The 19,699-nt window shown below is 31.3% G+C and overlaps 1 protein-coding gene across 2 annotated transcripts in view; it reads right to left on the bottom strand.

Moving 5' to 3' along the window:
- The window catches only part of COL11A1 (collagen type XI alpha 1 chain), a 220,085-nt gene that overhangs the window by 177,168 nt on the left and 23,218 nt on the right, over nt 1-19,699 (bottom strand). For both annotated transcript variants that reach the window (XM_033197012.1, XM_033197010.1), the window contains exons 2-4: nt 17,177-17,344; nt 13,020-13,233; nt 8,992-9,154 (exon numbers count right to left, since the gene is read on the bottom strand). In XM_033197012.1, the coding sequence (XP_033052903.1) occupies nt 8,992-9,154; nt 13,020-13,233; nt 17,177-17,344 (545 nt within the window). The remainder of the gene's footprint in view (nt 1-8,991; nt 9,155-13,019; nt 13,234-17,176; nt 17,345-19,699) is intronic.

The following is a 19,699-nucleotide window of genomic DNA, read 5'->3' as shown; positions in this document are numbered from 1 at the left end:
AGTGTATCCTAGAAAAATATGGAGCTTCAGAAATAAAAGATAAACAGAAATAACAAATATTTACTTAGATATAAAATTATATTATCTTAAAAGCTTTAAAACATTGGATTCTTTAAAGCAAAAATCATAACATTTGGTGGTATGTTCAATATATACAGGTCTAATAAGTATGACAACTATGCTATACAGATCAGTATGACAAGGAGATGGAACGGTTTCTACATTACATACATACAATGATACAATATTAGCAAGAAATATATCATAAAATTTTGGTACAAATTTTATAATTCTTATAAAAATTCCTTCTTAAATAAAAAATATAGCAAAAATCCAATAGGTAAAACAAAACGGAATACTACAAAATATTCAAATAAACCCTCAGCACCAAAAAAAAAAAAAAAAAACTGGAAGCAGGAAAGCAAGAACAAAGCATCAGAAAACAGAGAGTACCAAGAAAATACAAACAATAAGATGCAGACTTAAATCCAGCCATATCAATAACAAATCAATGGCATAATGTAAATTACACGTTATTAGTTTCATGACACCAATTAAAAGGCAGAAATATATAAAGGGGATTAAAAAAAGACCCCCCAATAACCTGACTCTAACAGGCACACTTTATGCAGACACATAATTTGAAAATAAATGGACATAAAAAATAAATGACATTCAAATTGTAGGTTAACAAGAAAAGGAGTGGCCATTCTAATACCACATAAAGTAGACTTCAAGACAAAAAATACTAGTGGAGATAAAGACAGATATTTCATAATAAAAAGTGACAAGCGGAAAGATCCAACAATGATAAAGGTGCATGTGCCTGAGAATATCGTATATGCAGAAAAAATGGCAAAATGAAAAGGAAGATACACAATTCTACAATTATAGTAGAAAATTTTAACATTCCTCAATGACTGATAGAATAAACAGACAAAAAAATAAGAAAAATAAGAAAAGATCTAACTGACATTTATAAAAGTCCGCATCAAACAGTTTTACAATGCTCTTCCTTTTTAAGGGCATTATTACATTAACTGAGACAGACTACATGTTAGACCATATATCAAATCTCAATAAATCTAAATGGATTGAGATCATACCAAATTTATTCTCAGAAGACAACAGAATTAGACACCAATATCAATAAACTAAGAGAAGATCAAGTATCTAGACATTAAACATCACTATATATTTAGTGGGCTAGAAATAAAATAAGAAAAGAAATTGAAAATTATTTTAACTAAATTACCACAAAAACTGACACAGTAAAATTGTGGTATGCAGCTAAAACTGTATTTAGAGAGAAATGTGTAATTTTAAATTTTTATACTGGGAAAAATAAATCTTGAAATAATAACCCTATATTTTGAGAGGCTAGATAATTTTTCGCTTTCAAATTAATGATAGAAAAAATAATTATGAAATATAAATGAGTCTGTTAAGAGTGATAATTAACAGAGCCTGAAACTGGTTTGTTGAGAATATCAACAAAATTTTCAAGTACCTGTTCAAATTATTGATCTGGGGGGAAAATCAAATTATTAATATCAGGAATAAAAAGTAATTTTCCATAGAAAATTTAAAGACATTAAAATTTAAAATAATGAAATGCTACAAACAACTTTATATGAACAAATCCAACAACTTAGTTGAACTAGAAACATTTATTGAAAAATAAAACAACATAATCTACGCAATAAGAAACATAAAAACTAAATTAACCTGTATCGAGTAAAGAAATTGAATACGTTAAAACAATTCTAAAATGAAAACAGGGCCTGAAATTTTCACTGCTTAATTCTATCCTGTATTCAAGAAGGAAATAACATCAGTAATATAAGAAAGTTTTCAGAAAATAGATGAGGAGTGATCACTGAGCAGATGAGTTTATGATGCCAGGATAATGCTATCAAAACCTAACAAAGACATTATCAATATAGATATTCATAGACTAGTATACCTCATTAATATAGACTAAAGCTTCTTAAAGATATTTTAGAAAATGAAATTATATGTTATATTAATAGGATAATATACCACATGACTACAGAGGACTCTATATACATCTAAGGAATGAAAAGTTGTTTCTAAATATTTGAAAAATCAATCAATGTAATTCAATTTACTAACAGGAAAAAAAACCTACATGATCATTTCAATAGGTGTAGAAAAAGCGTTTTACAAAATTTAGTACATGTTCATGATAACAAATATTTAGGAAACTAAGACTAATCGTAAATTTCAAGCCGATAAACAGCATCCAATGAAAACTTTTAGCCAACATCATACTTAATGCTGAAAGACTGAATTACTTTCCACATGAGGTCAGAAAAAAAAGTAAGAATACCTGCTTACACAAGCTATATTCAATATATATAAATGCCATATTCAATATATATCCCATTGATTGCCATAAGATAAGAAAAACAAGTAAAAAGCATAAAAATAGAAAACTTGTGAAATGGTCCCTACTTTCAGATTATATAATTTTTTACATTAAAATAAAAACCCTGAACTAATAAATGAATTTAACAAGGCTATAGGACACAAGGTTAATACGAAAAATTATGTTTTCTGTATTAGCAAGAAAATATTCAAATATGACATTAAAAAGAAATTCATTTACTGTAGCACTAAAAAGAAAAATACTTAGGAACAAATTAAATAAAAGATGTCCAAGACATTTACCCTGAAATCCAGAAAACATTGTAAAAAAATTAAACAAGACCAAAATAAATGGAGAGTTATACTATGTACAGGAAATAGAAAAACTCCATGATTTTTCAGAATTTCAATTCTCTTCATTATGATCTGTAGCTTAAATGAAATCCCCATTAAAACCACAACTTTTTGTAGAAATTAATAAGCTTATTCTAACATGTGTGTAGAAATGAAAATGAGCCAAAATTAACTACAGCAATGTTTTACAAAGAATAAAAAGTAGGAGTATTTACCCACATGACTTAAAAACTTTCTGTTAAGATTTTAAGTACTAGTGGCCGGGCGCGGTGGCTCAAGCCTGTAATCCCAGCACTTTGGGAGGCCGAGACGGGCGGATCACGAGCTCAGGAGTTCGAGACCATCCTGGCTAACACGGTGAAACCCCGTCTCTACTAAAAAATACAAAAAACTAGCCGGGCGAGGTGGCTGGTGCCTGTAGTCCCAGCTACTCTGGAGGCTGAGGCAGGAGAATGGCGTAAACCCAGGAGGCGGAGCTTGCAGTGAGCTGAGATCCGGCCACTGCACTCCAGTCTGGGCGACAGAGCGAGACTCCGTCTCAAAAAAAAAAAAAAAAAAAAAAAAAAAAAGATTTTAAGTACTAGTAAAAAGATATTTTGGTACTAGTAAAAAATAAATAAATGAATAAATAAAATAAGGTAGAGAGTTCAGTAATAGGTGCACTAATTGGTAGCCAATTAATTTCTGATTTAAAGACCAAGGCAATACATATCATGAAAAGAAAGCCGTTTCAGAAAAATATGCTGAATGAACTGGATATCATTATGTAGAAAACAGTGAATATTAACCTTTACCTTACATCATACACAGATATTAACTCAAAATGGGATATGACCTATGTGCAAATCCTGAAACAACAACATTCTGATACTAAAAATAGAAGAAAATCTTTGTGATCTTGGAATAAAAGTTTCTTAGAACACAAAGAGTGTAAAACATAACAAAATTGATAAATTGAGCTTTATCAAAATTAAAAGCATATACACTTTGAAAGACACCATTAAGAAAAAAAAAAGGCAAGTCACATACTGGAAAAAATATTTGCAAACTTCTATCAGACAAAAAATCTATATACAGGATATTTTGTAAAACTCTTAAAACTCCTTAAACTAAAGACAAGCAGCTCAACTTTTTTAAATGGGCAAAACATTTGAAAAGACACCTCACAAAACAATATGCATAAATGACCCACAAGCACCTGGCAAAATGCAAACATCATCAGTCAAGAGAGAAGTGCAAATTAAAACCACAATGTAACACTACAATGCATCTAGCTAGAATGCCTAAAATGAAGAAGACTGAACATATCAGAGGTTGGCAAGGATACATAACAACTGGAACTCTCATACACTGCTGAAGAAGGTATAAAATGGTTAATGCCACTTTGAAAAATAGTTTGATAATTTTCTTTTTTTTAATGTTAAGCATGCACCTACCAAATAACCCATGCATTCCACGTCTAGGTATTCAACCAAACAAAGCAAAATGTATACATGAATGTTCATAGTGACTTTATAGAAGCCATAACCTGGAAGCAACAGAAATGCTCACTAATAGGGTGAATGAATGAACACATTTTGGTTTAGCTATGTGTTAAAATTCTACTCAGCAAAACAATAATAATAATAAATACAAAAAATATGGGTAAATCTTAAGATCATTATACTGAGTAAGAACTTAATTGCATGTTATATAAATAAGACAACATACTACATCACCAGTAGGGTCTATAGACCTCTAAGGATTGAAAAGTTGTTTTTAAATGTTTGAAAAATCAATCAATGTAATTTGACATACTGCTAATAACAGAGAAAAGAAAAATGAGTTAAAACGAGTTAAGTTAAAATGAGTGCATCCAAAAAAAAAAAGAGTGCCAGAAATTTTTGTAAAAGTACCAGAAATGCTATAGTGATAAAAAGCTAATTAATGATTGTCTGGCATTAGGATAGAAGAAGGAATGAATTATAAAAGATGATGAGGAATCTGTTGGGTGAGATGGCAATGTTTATTTTCTTGATTATGATGATGGTTTCACAGTTGTATACATAAGTCACAACTGATTAAATGGTATACTTTTAATATTTGCAGTTTACTGTGATTCAATTATAACTCAATAAATTTAGAAAAAAATCACAAGAACCATGAACTAAATGCATCTAGACTGGGAAAAGTGGATAAATGGAAAGGCTATCTCCATCTTATAACATTGTTCTATAGGAAAACTATCTCTAAAATTCAACTTTTAAGTGTTTATCTTGGGTAATATATGCATTAAAAAGATATGTGGACACCATAAAGCAATAATCAAACTCTTAATGGCTTTTGAGGTGACTTTACTTTTGGCCATCTCAAAAGCCATCTCAAAAGAGTTTGATAATCTTACATTTTTCAGGCCTTGTAGAATTATCAAATAGCATAGCTTTTATAAATTATTATTCATTGATTTCTCCATAGAAAATTACATTCAAAATATTTCCTGAGGAGCTTGAAAAAAATGCAAAATTTTCATCACAAAGCTTTTCTACTCAAATGCTGTCATAGGTCATATTTTACTCATTGCTTCAAGGAAATAAATAATCTCCCCAATGATGGCTATTTGTCAAAAAATATAAAAGGCCTGCAATAATCTGTTTTGATTATTTAAAAATATATGTATAAATGACAATGTTTTGAAAACTTGAATAATGGCTATAACTTGCTATTAAGTAAAGAAATTTTCCTGTTTTAAAGACTCCAAAAATAATTGTATTGATAATAAATACAAGCAATACAATTCTTCTAATTTAGTTTTCCTCACATCTTTGAATCTTATCAAGCAGGAAAAAAAAAATCAAGGCTGTTGATTAGTGTTGGTAGGACTTTTTAAATTTTTTTTGCTTGCATGGAAATACTCATTAAGTCAGATCACGTTCCACTTATTAAGATCTGTACTCAGGTGTTACCTCTGTCTAGAGGGGACATATGTATCTAATCTCTACAAGGTACTTTGTAAAACTGCAGTGGCTCAGAAAAGAAGTACTGCATTTAGAATACAGACAGACGGACCCATGAGGACTTCAGACTGATAAATGGGTCACTGTTAGTCACCCATAGCAAAAGTATTTGAAATGCACAGTTGTAAAATCATAAGAAAAAGAAGTTATAATAATGTTTGTAAAAGTACACATCAATGGATAAGTTAACAACATACAACCACGTTTATATTACATATGTGTGTATGTGTATAAATCTATATATATTTATATTTATACTAGTATCTTAAACACTGTACATACATCAGCTCATTTTTTCTATAAGTCCTATGAGGAAGATTCTGTAATTTCCCATTTGAAACTGATATAGAGTAATTATACAGAGAAGGTTGAATATTAAGCTATATGCTGGGATTCAAAATCAGATTTTTGTCATCCCCAAATCAATTCATATACCACTCTGCTATGCTGAAATTATAAAGCCTGAATTATGAGTCCATATGCTCATCTTGTGATAATTTTTACAACTTTTAATTGTTCAAACTTCTTTTTTTTTTTTGAGACGGAGTCTTGCTATGTCGCCCAGGCTGGAGTGCAGTGGCCAGATCTCAGCTCACTGCAAGCTCCGCCTCCTGGGTTCACACCATTCTCCTGCTTCAGCCTCCCGAGTAGCTGGGACTACAGGCGCCTGCCACGTCGCCCGGCTAGTTTTTTGTATTTTTTGGTAGAGACAGGGTTTCACCGTGTTAACCAGGATGGTCTCGATCTCCTGACTTCGTGATCCGCCCGCCTCGGCCTCCCAAAGTGCTGGGATTACAGGCTTGAGCTACCGCGCCCGGCCACAATTGTTCAAACTTTAAAATCATCTTCAGCTCTGCTTTTATCTGTATAAATTTGAATTCTAAAAAGTCATTAGATTGAAACTCAAATATGACCATGTTTAATATTTTTTACCATAGTAGTATCATTCTATTAATGCAGGGTAGTGTATACATGAAATTACATACACTAAACAAATCTGCAACTAAATCTGACTTATGCTATGTCTGAAAAAGTGACATTTCTAGTTTTCAGACTAACAAATCACTGGTATTATATTATCTTCATCATCACAACTATTTATAAAACACTAAAATAATGTATACACAGTACAATTTCTATCTCCTGTCATTTTTAGTTTAAATTCTATGTGTTTACTTGCAAAGAGTCAGAAGTATATAGGTACTAGAATATAAACCAAAAATAAAAGAAAATACATACTCGAATAAGTTTTTACGAAAAGATATATTAAGATCAGGTAGAATGAACTAATTTTACAAAACAGTGAGAATTTTAAATTAGGACTAAACATCTATATACTTGAATTACTTATTTTCTTCATGCTCTATTTTCAAGTGGAAAGAGACCAAATTGTTATTGAAATTTCATATATACATACAATAATATAATTTAGAAAGTAAGACCTGAATCTTTTATCTGATGGCTATTTGAGTATATGAATTAGATAAATACTAAACTTCATCCAATTCTAAGTTTCCTACTCTAAAGCTGTCTCAATATTTTTATTAAGTAAAAATAGTTTCCCTCTATAACTGGTCAAAGATTATAAAAGATAAACCTGAGAGAGTAAGTTCTGTATTCATTAACATTTTATAAACTAACTACACTTAATAGTAAGTAAATGTTCTATTTAAAACTTCATAGGGTTTCATGAAACTCTAGGATGCGAAACAGCTTAATAAACTTATTTTTCACTACTCATTGTCATATTCGCTAAAGGTTTCATTAAAGAATCCTTTCAACATTACTTTTCTTAATATTTTAATAGTTCCTCCAACTAAAGAGCTGGAGTTACTCCAGGATTCAGAATGTGGCACATAGTGTTACAAAGCTAAGAATCAATTTTTTAAAAAAGAAAGAAATTCCATTGATATTGTTCTTCTGTCTTACACATTTATGTTCCTGGAAAATAAGGTGTAGGTTACAAAAATAAATCATAATTCATTTATAATTTACATGAAACATATTTATGAATAGTTTTATTTTCAAAAAGTTTTTCAAGACTAGAAATTATATTAATATTTATTTATTGAATGGATAAATAATTGCTTATCATCATATGCATGCAATCAATGTTAGATATTGGGAGATCTGAGAGCATATTTCCCTTATATACTACTCAAATCAGTTTATCATTTACATAATCCAGCATGATATGGTAGTTTAAAATATTTTATGAAGAGTTAAAGGCTTAGGTACACACTAGTGGAAAAAAGTCATAACATGGAACTTTCACAAATGTTAATTGTAATAAAAATTTTAAATAAAACTACACTGTAGGTTATATATATAAGTACAGGAACAAAATAGTCTAGCCAACGCTAGACTATTTCATAAACATTGTTCTGTTTATGAAAATACATACTGTCTGTATGTTTGTGTATATATATGTGTGTGTGTGTACACATGTGTATATGTATATTCACACATCATAAAATATAGCAAATCTCCAGGTGAAACTGTCTATTAATTTGTAATATATTACACAGCTTTACTTCGTTACACCTTGACAAAGAAATGACTCAAATTGTTTAAAAACAACCACCAAAATAATAAATAATGCCTGGAGAGTGCATCCTTTAATTGTGTCAGAATTCAGATCATTCATTCTTTTAAAAAATGACTAAATGAAAATTAAAGCACAAAATGCCATATCCAATGATTGGAGAACTAAAAGAATGTGATTATCATAATTAGTGAAATATAATTAGATGGAAATATCTTACCATGATCTTTACATTATATTTAAAGTGATTTATAAACTTAAAATTTATATTTTGCAATATGATCTCTATTTTACCTTAAAAAAACATTCACAAAGAACAGAGGAAGACAAAACATATGACTTGTATATACATCTCTCTAAATTAACTTCCCATAGAATGAGATGAAGAAAGTGTTCTTTTCTGCAAAGAAAATAATACAAAGTACTAAGAGTTAAGCTGTTTGTCCTTTCCAGGAGAATAGCATGTCTGTGTTCAAATCAACCAATCCCTGTAAATGTTTCCCAGGCGTTACAGTCACCATTGTCTGGTCATTCTCTTACTGAAGAATAGAAAACATCACCGCTATACTCACAGAGGAAGAAACTAGGTCACCCTTTAGAGTTTCAACTTTGCTTTATAACATATTGCTATAAAGCAGTATTTTTACTGTTGTTAACCCAGTTCATCTGATTTGTCAATATTCAGCTTAGAGTTTGATTTATTTTTACCTCAAAAACTTCTTCATCCAAAATCCTTGTTCCAAAAACCGTGATTCCATTGGTATCAACAATTGCTCTCTCACTTCTATCAAGTGGTTTCGTGGTTTTCTTGTTACAATCAACAATCATTGTCACAGTTTTCTTCTCCACGCTGATTGCTACCCGATGCCACCTAAAAAAGACAAGTAATTCTTTTGTAAGCTTCAAAAACACAATGGTTGCCAAAGCAGTATTCACATTAAAATACTGTGTATTTTAAATTATAAAAATGAACTGAAATCATATAAAAATGTAGGCTCATTTATTAAGCAGCCGCTTAACAGGTGACTACTTACTCTTTACCCAACAGTGCTAGGTACTCAAAAGGACACAAGCAGCATAAAATGCACAGTAGAATCAGCTGTCTGTGCTGATAAGGAAGTGCCCATCCTTTGCTTCACTTTGTGTTGTAGTAACAAAAGCTTAATCTCACTGTGTCCTGATGAAGGTATTTGATAGAGATTAGGGTGGGGTATGGGGTAAGTAATAGTTTCCAAGTACGTAAATGCTTTCTTCCAAAGTGGAATTCCATTTAAAAAAAAACTGCTCTAATGATCCCCTGAGATTGACTGTAAAAGGGTATGTCTACTAATTGAATGAGTGCTCCATCTAGAGCAAGTCAACGTCCTAATTGTAAAACACAATGTGCTTCTCTGTCTTTATTCACATTTATTTCAAGTGCTTTCATTATTTTTCCATTTTAATTTCAAGACAGTTATAGATCACTACTGTAGTCAGGATCCAAGACTGAGACACAATATCTTTCCTTCTTTCCAGGGTTGGCAGGAAGTGGAAAACTGAAAGAAAACATAGTCAACACATGTGTGGAATGAGAGTCTCAATTCACTCTGCAGCTACTGCTCCAACTAATTCAGAGCAGTGATGACAGGCTTGGCTGGGGAGACATGGCCAGCCCTTTGGAAACGCACATTCCCTAACCATACTGTAAAACGGTGGGTTTTATTAACAATGTATGGTGCTAACATAAACCATTAAATGAAGCCCACTCAGATTCTGCAAGCCAGTCTGGTTTATATTTTATTTTTTTTCCAAATGAAAAGTGCTAGATTAATATTCCAGAAGTGTCTAGGACTAGATCCATAAAATAAAATACCCAAAACGTTGCAGGAGCCTTCCTAAAATGTCTGTTTCATGTGACTTGGCATGGTGACCAAGTGTATTTCCATATACACTTAATCTTTGGTCTTTCCACTAGAACATTCAACTGGCATAGGTGTCTGCTTGGTATGAATTGAGCAAAGATTTATACAAGGATCTACTTAATAGAGTGAGAGTAAAATTTACACATACTTCATGCCAAGAAATCTGTGTCTTCACTTAAACCATTCCCAGTATTATAGGTATGTGCTTTTCATTAACAGAAAAAAAAAAAAAAATTCAATAATTAAAATTGATTAGAACCCTAAACTTGATATTTTTGTTTAATTAATGTAGGCTGTGATAATGATATGTCATAATCATGATATCATATATAATATTCAAAATACTAAATTAACATTTTGCCTGAGGCATTCTTAATTATTCTTTTTCTCATACTACACACTCCTATAGGCAGAAAATTCTATCAGTTCATAAATTAAAAAGTATAAACAGAATCCATTGTGTGTCAACTTAGTCCAAGCTGCCATCTTTCACAGCTAGACTCCTAACTGACCTCTGCTTCTACTCTTATGCAACCAGAGCCACCTTTTAAAAATAGAAGTCAGATCAAGGGTCTGCATTCTTAAAAACTACCAAATACAATACTCACAGTAAAAAGCGAAGCCCTTACTCTGCTTCATATGAGGGTCCTCTAGCCTTCTACAACCTCATGAGTTCAGATGCTCCCTGGACTCCCGGCATCCCAACCACAAGGATGCCTTTTTATTGCCCCTTGCCCAGGTTCTTCACTCTGGAAGGATTGTTCTTTCTCCACATCCCTACATGGCTATACTCTCACTTCCTTTGTGATTTTACTTAATGCAACCTCATCAAAAAAATATGAGTAAAACCTCATGTTTTACTTTAAGGATTCATTCATATTAAACTGCCCTATCTAAAATAGTACACTCTACATTTCCTACCTTGATTTATTTTCATTCACAGAACTATCAGCACTTCACATATTTAAGCTCCAGGAGTGGAAAAACTTCACCTGGGTTGTTCATTGCTACAACTGCTGTGCTCTACAGACTGCCAGCCCAGTGGTGGCTAATAGATAAGTACGTATGGAATGAATGCCCATTCATGATGAATGTCATGATTGTTCTTTAAAAAAATCAGAGTATGCTTAAATACCAATATTTTTGCATCTAAATTATTATGTCAGTTGAGCTCCACAAATATATCACATTTTAACAGTATCAAGTAAAAGTATAGGACTTATCTAGCACACAGTAAGCATTTAATAAATTGTTATTGAAGGAATATATGAATGAAAAAAATGAATACTACTAGATATGAATTGTATTCAATATATTATCAAGATAATATTTTACTACTGTGATATATGTAAATATAACTTCTTGTTCTGTTTGATAATCAATTAAAAATATTTATTGAACATCCTCCATTTTTTTGTTTTTATTTGTTCATGTTTTACTTTAAGGATTCATTCATATTAAACACTGCCTGTTAGTTTTGAATAGAATGTGGTCTGGGCTGCAATAAATTGAAGCTTTTTTTTTTTTTTTTTCAGTTAGGAAAGTAGGATTAAGGAAAAATAAGGTGTGAATAATAAGATAAGTTCAAAATATTTTCTACAATTACCAATTATAGACTAAAATCTTAGTATGGAGTTTGCTAACAGTCAAAAAGAGAAACACCATGTGCTATTATATCTAATTTGTTTATAGGATAATAATGTAAATTAGTTGTAAAAAGCCTTGTTTTTTTTTTTTTTGTAACACTGAGACTTGAGAATTTCTCTGTGGTCCTGACAAAAATGTAATGAGTATCAATGAGCACTGCTACTTCCTTCTTATATCTCTGACCAAATGTGCTATTTCGGATAAAGTTGTTTTTAGAGGTCTGGATTCAGTGATAAAATATCGAGTAAACTTAATAAGCATAAATTTTTATTTAGCTGCTCCATAAGTGAAAGGGAATGACCACTATGCATAATTCAGAATTCGGCATGATTTGCAAAGGAGCACAGTGCGAGCCTGACTTCCTGAGTTCAAACGCCATCTCTATCACTCTCCAACTATGTGACCTTAGGCAAGGTTCTCTGAGCTTCAGTTCCCTTACCAGTAAAATTAGTTTATTAACATTACTTTCTTAAAGGAACCCAGAGAACTAAATGAGTTAATAGTGTATAAAGAGCTTAGCACGTGGCACATATCAGTACTCTATAGTGCTTCCTCTGATCTCCAGTATTATTAGTAAAACATAAGTTGAATTAGATCATTCTTCTGCTCAAAAAGCCTCCAGTAACTTCCTGTTTCACTCAGAGTACAATTCAAAGTGCTTGCAACCTCCTACAATGTGTTATACCATCTGGCCTCCCTCTGCTTCTCCATCCTCATCATCCCACTCTTCTCCTGCCACGCTGGTATCCTTGATATTGCTTGGAACAAATTGTCCATACCCTGGAATCAGAGATTGTATTTGCTTCCTGCTTCTCCTGGAACACTAGGCTTTTAATTATCAGCATGGCAAGCACTCCACCTTCTTTACATACCACTTTCTTAGTGGGATTTGGCTTGATCTCACTTGTTAAAACTGTACCCACCCCACTGCCACACCCCATCCTCCTTACTGCTCTCTTTTTCTTTCTCATTTATCATCACCTGCTATAGTATTTATTAGTGACTTATTTTGAAAGCATTGTTGTTTCCCTGTACATACTATAAATTATGTCTTTATGTATTTTTTGCTCATTTGTTTATCACCAGCCACTAGAAAAACGGTATCACACTTCATAAATATTTGTTAAATGACTGAATAAAAATAATGATATTAGCATAGTTAAAACATTGTATTATTTTGTGACTTACTTCCCATCAGCGATGTTAACAGTTCTAAAGAGGGGATAGTCTTCTGGGGCAGGTTTTCCAGTGTGGTCTTCAAACAGAAAAACAGGTGATCTTCCAACCTCAACACCAATTTGCTGAATTCCATGTTCATTATATATAGATAAAAGGAAAGACTGAATTCCTTTTTTTGGTTTCACTGTAAATAATATTGAAAAGTCTTCTGGAAAAGTTCCACCTGAGAAGAAAAGGCCAAAGAGTTAGAAATTTCCAACGTCCAATTTCTACATTGTTCCTAGATCACTGTAGTATTTTTGAACTTTCTACATGGCCTTTATAAATCAACTAACTTTGAATAGTAAACAGATTAATAAATAAATAGGGGTCCTCTATTAAGGTTTCTCTTCAATTTTTATCCAAGCTATAGTCAAACTTTAAAGCCACTCACTTAAAGCACTTAAAGCACAATGGCTATATGAAATTAAATTTGATTTAGGCAACAGGATCATGATACCAGTAAATATCAAACACGTAGCCAGCACTCTTAAAGCACTTATTTAAGTACTAATTTTGGCATAAAGTTTGTATATTTTGGCTTTGTCTAGTCTGTAGCCACACATTCCCACTTTAAAGAAGCATTGTAATGACCCAATTTACAAACGTATTATTTTTGTTGTTTCTTTAAAAGCTTAAGAGTTTTCGATTAGTTCTTAATATCAAACAATGCAGTTTCACTGCATATTGGTTCTTATTAAAGAAGTGTATGTCATTATGAGCCAGAACCATAAGGGTAATTGACTAACTTGATTTTAAATTCAAGAAGGCAGACTCTGTTTTTCTTTCTTTCTCTCTCTCAATCATGTGCCAAATATCTAGCATACAATCTGATCTACATTGGTACTTACTAAACATTTGTTAAACAAATATATCATTTAAACAGTTACCCTAAGTATATCTCAAATAATTAAGTAAAGAATACTTATATTTTTATAAAACACTGCATATTAAGCTGTGGGTTTTATTTTTCAAAATAGTTTTACAAGTATATCTTATTTGATCCTCTTACTACTCTGGCATATAAATAAAGCAAGCATTATTATTTGAGAAATGAGATGCTTTTAGTTTAAAAGTTGTCTTTTTGCAAAACCATTGTGTATGTGCATGTGTAATCAACAATATCTAGCCCAATATCAAGACCTTCCTTTTTCAATCCATTCATTCTAAATTCTATTACAGGCAGTAGTATAAATCTATAAAAGAAATATGAATATGTCTGTCTTGGATTCAAGTTCAAACAATTGTAGATCAGCAATTCTACCACCAAGAATGTATTCAGAGAGGATCATATGCGTAAACGTATTATGCTTTCAAATCACCAAACCACTATTTATAATAGTAAAATTTTAAAATAAGCTGCAATGATTGAAACTGGTTAAATAAAATACGAATATGTATGTAATAGAATCTTATGAAGCCACGTAGTAGAAAGACGTTTTATGAAGTGGAAATTATTAAAATGTATTACAAAAGAAAAAACAGCAAGAGGCTTTAATACATTTTTATGCTATAAATGTATGCATAGAGTAGTTAACTGGAAGACAGTACAGTATCTCAATTGAAAGTTCTGAATTTTATCAGATCATTTGGCTCAAATCCCAGCTCTACCACATCCAAATAGGATTACATTTAACTAAAAAGCATTTACAAAGCAAAAGAAAACATTAACAAATGAAGAGACAACCTATAGAATAGGAGAAAATATCTACAAACTATACATCTGATAAGGGGTATAGTTATTAAAGGGGTTAATATTAAGGGGTTAATATTAAAAACATGTAAAACACTCAAACAACTCAATAGAAAAAAAAAGTAATCCAATTAAAAATGGGCAAAATGTCTGAATAAACATATCTCAAAGAAGACATACAAATGGCTAATGGGTATATGAAAAAAATGTTCAACATCATTAATCATTAGGGAAATGTAAATCAAAACCACAATGAGCTATTACTCCACTCCAATATGAATGACAACTATCAAAAAGTCAAAAAGATAAGTGTTGGTGCAGGTGTAGAGAAAAGGGAACAGTTTCATACTATGGGTGAAAATGTAAATTAATACATCCATATAGAAAATAGTAAAAAGTTTCCTCAAAACATTAGAGCTAGTGCCATCAATCCCACTACTGAGTATACATACAAAGGAAATGAAATCAGTATGTCAAAAACATGTACACTCCTATGTTATATTAGCCATCAATCCTACTACTGGGTATATGCACCAAGTAAATGACATCAGTATGTTGAAGGGATATCTGCAGTCCAATATTTATTGCAGCATTATTCGTAATAGTCAATATATGGAATCAACGCACCATCTCCTAGCCATGTGTTCTTAGCAAATAAAATCCTACTTTCCCTTCCTATCCGTTGACTGGCCTAATTTAATCTGTCCCATGGAACTATTGTGGAAATTATATGAGACTGTATCATAAAGAAAGCAGTCAGATAATGTTGATTATATAGCTTTTATCACTTAAATATATAGTATTAAAATTAATTATATAAAATTAATGATTTTAAATAACTACCACATTGGAATGCAGAACACACTGACCCTGAGATAATGAGCCAAAGTATAAAAATTATAACCTGTAATCTGAGTATTTCTAAAGGTTTTTAATTGGTATATTTTTCTTTGTTTTCTTCTCTTCAAAATTCCCATCCCTTTATCTATTAAGGATGCTTTAGGAAATGCAGCAGAGTGCACATAACTAGAAAAAGCAACTTACCTTTTTACTTTTAATTTTTTAATTCTACTTTTAAAATATTTTATGAATTTAATAAGCATTTTAATTTTTTTATTTTCAAAGTCAGAAAAAAGTTCATTTTATTCTTTATATTTTCAGTTTGTTCTTGTTCACCACAAAGTATTGCAAAACAGAAAATACATTGGAAGAATCAGTGAACAATCAAAATAAATGCATTTCAAAATATTTTAAAATGCCTTTCCATGAAAAGTGTATTGTGCTGTTTTGTAACGTTTAAATCCTTGATTTATATTTGTTTCCTCTTGTTAGAACACAGTTTCATATGAAGATAGGAAACTCAAATTTTTTCAAGCAGAGATAATATAGGATAATACGAAGAATTTAAATGATAAATTGCTGCCGAGAAGACCCCAAAGTTCCAGAAAGTACCATTTGATAACATATAAAATATATGGAGCAGAACAAACCTAGATTATATATTGACCACAATGTAACTTGGTCAACTCAGAGAGCCTCTGTGAAATTCACTTTCCTCCTCTGTTAAATAAGGGTGAGAACACCTGTCAATCAACCAATCATAGATAACTGGTATGTATCAAACGGAGGCAAGCACAGTTAACAAGTTACCTGCTCTGAAAATATGAGACTCAAAAATTGTCATTTCACCACTAAATTCCCTTTCTCCACATTATCATGATTTCTAGATAATTAGTGTTATTAGGTCAATTAGTGCTCTCATGGAAGGAAAAACCAATATTCAGCAAGTACTTTTCAGTACCATTATGAAAAACTGCCAGCTGATATTAAAAAAAAAAAAAAAATCTCTAGTTTCAGTAGAGATAACTGTGAGATGCGACTAAATTTTCTTATATTTTAGATAAGAACAACATGCAAAAATAAAGCAAAATTATTTGCATAAAAAAGTATCTCTTTCAACAGAAACATTTACCTTAATGTTAGGAAAACCTGCACTAAGTATGTTCAAATCCAAATGCCCATTAAATTAACTTAGGTAGTCATTAAGGGAAAAGATTCCCTCCTATACCTGTCACGATGAATAACCTCTATATGATTACATGTAGAAATAGGCTAGATATGAAATGTGGTCTCCATATATTATGTTCTAACAAAGCAATGAATTACTAAATGTTCAAATAAGCATATTTTCACAGAAATGTGATTGTGCTGAATTACGATTGGCAATTATTAAATTATTTGTTATTTTCATTACATTACTTTGGTGACCACAAAGTATTTGGTGTCTGATACATGAAAGAATTGCATTTTACCATATAATTGGGCATTATCTAACCTGATAAAAATACTAATTAGTAAAGAAATACTAAAAGTAGTATTAGTAGTGACAAAAGTAGTAATAATTTTAGTAGTAATAATAATAAAGTGAACATACCTGGAAATAACTGTTTTGTTGGGGCACTGAGTTGTGCTTGCTTTGAAACTCTGTAAGCAGTATCTGAGTCTTTAGAATTCTTTCTGTTTGTGCAAAACCCCGTTGTTTTTGATATTCCCTCTGGAGAACTGTGAAAATCTAGTGCTTTTAGTACATCAACTGGAGCAGCTGAAAAATAAGCAAACAATAAAAAAAACTAGAACTGAACAACTATCTGATATAACAATGAGTATTTTTACCACAGGATAGTATGACGTTTCATACCTTGAATCTATTTATCACTTGCCACGCTTCCCTAACATTTAGGTGGGAGTTTGGGGAGTGGGGCAGCAGGTAGTAATACAAACCATAACAACATTCTCAAATTCAAAATATCTCACATCTGTAATCAAATTATGGTTAAGCAACACAGAAGGGGGGTGTGTGTGTGTGTGCGCGCGCAGGAGCGTGTGTGTGTGTGTATACAGGCATATGTGCATCTGGAATTTAAAATCTCCTATATATGAATTTACAAACATTCATATGTATCTTGATTATAATTTATAAAATATTTAATAATTCCAAGTAATAACATTATGTAGAATTCAAGTGAAAGCCAGCATTTGTATTTCATTTTCTAACAGAGTTACTAATAAACTATTCATAATCTAAACTGAGGTGATTTTGAAGATTCAAATTTACAATGGATATTATATAAACATTGTAAAATGTGTACCTACTTAGTCATTTTGTATACACAAAGAGAATTTGAAAGAAAGGTGTTAAAAAAATAGGCGGCACAATACAATGCCTTTTTTAGTGCTTTCCTGTGATAATTATTTATAAATTATATACAGGTACAAATGTATGTGCACAAAGGTTTATGTATCTATCTATATGTAATTTATTGATTTGTATTTTCTCAACTTACCAGTTACTTCATGGATATTACTTCATACTTCATTATTTAGACTGAAAGTCCCTAAAGATGAGTAATTTAGTAATTGTGCCCCTCCACATTTTTATGTAGCCTTAGAGTATGTAATACTAGGCTATTTATCAGTGGAAGCACAAATTTCCCAAATCTAATTCATTCCAGGTACTTGTAGCTACTGTGAAGTGGTCAATATAGTATATGTTTGGAACCTTAAACTTTCCCTTTGTAAGTGTGATCCATTTGTATGAATAGCTTTATCAGGTTATAATTTACATGTCATACAAAACATCCATTTAAAAGGGTACAGTGGGTTTTGGTATATTATACTATTATTTTTAATTGTGATCAATACATGTAACATTAAATTTGACATTTTAGGTTTTTTAAGTGTACAATTCAGTAGCATTAATTACACTCACAATATTGTACAACTATCATTCTTATCTATTTCTGAAAATTTTTCGTCAACCCAAACAAACTTCATCACCATTATGCAATAACTCCTCATTCCTTCCACTCCTAACCCCTGACAACTTCTTATATACTTTCTGTCTCTAGTTGCTAATTCAAAAAATTTAATTTAAGTGAACTCATACAGAAGTGCCATATGACTCAGCAATTCCACTCCCACATATATGCCCAAAATAATTGAAAGCTGGGACTCAATCAAATATTTGAACACCAATGTTCACTACAGCATTATTCACAAAAAAGGTGGAAACAATCCAAGTTTCTTTCAACAGATGAATGGGTTAACCAAAAGTAGTCTGTATGATGAAATACTATCCAGCCATAAAAAGGAAAGAAGTCTTGATACATGATACAACATGGATCAACCTTCAAACAGTACACTACATGAAATATGCCACTTAGAAAAAAACAAAAAAACACTTTATCTTTTTTAGATCTTCAAGTTCTATGGTCCATAATTGTATATCTATTTAAGTCACGAAGCAAGTCAGGACATGAATAATGCGGTTCAAGTATTGTTAATAAAAATAGACTTTAGAACCCATATTACTCAATGTACAATAAGTCCTCACTTAATGTCCTCGATAGGCTCTTGCAAACTTCGACTTTAAGCTAATGCACTTTAATGAAACCAATTTGACCATAGGCTAATTGATATAAACCGAAGTTAAGTTCCTACAGTCTATTTCCAGTCACAAAAAACATCACCAGACTTCTAAATAAAGACTGAAAACACTTTTAATATTGCACATTGAACTAAATGTGAGCTATACATACACTTAAGAATTATTAATGAAAACAAAATAATTATTTATCCAATTTCTGGTGAATCAGTGAATGACAGTGGTCACAGTAGGGCTGGGTTAAATTAAGGTATAAACGTTTGAAAAGTGAAAATTGTAAGGAGCATGTCCTCCCAGCATGCAGTTCAGAATCAATCACAAATATGATGAGCTCTGGGTGCTTTTGTACTGCATTATTTATTATGTGCATTTGGATAATTATGGTAGAGTTTATAAATTTTTATTTGACAATAATGTGTATTCATTCATTAATTTGTTCATTCATTTTCTAACCTGCTTATCCCAGTTCAGGGCCCCAGATGGTTGGAGCGCAACCCAAATATTCAGGACACA

Source organism: Trachypithecus francoisi, unplaced genomic scaffold (genome assembly GCF_009764315.1).
Source record: "Trachypithecus francoisi isolate TF-2019V2 unplaced genomic scaffold, Tfra_2.0 Lachesis_group5, whole genome shotgun sequence".
Taxonomy (NCBI): domain Eukaryota; kingdom Metazoa; phylum Chordata; class Mammalia; order Primates; family Cercopithecidae; genus Trachypithecus; species Trachypithecus francoisi.
The sequence above is the reverse complement of the archived record's forward strand: the minus strand, read 5'-3'. Positions and strand labels throughout refer to the sequence as shown.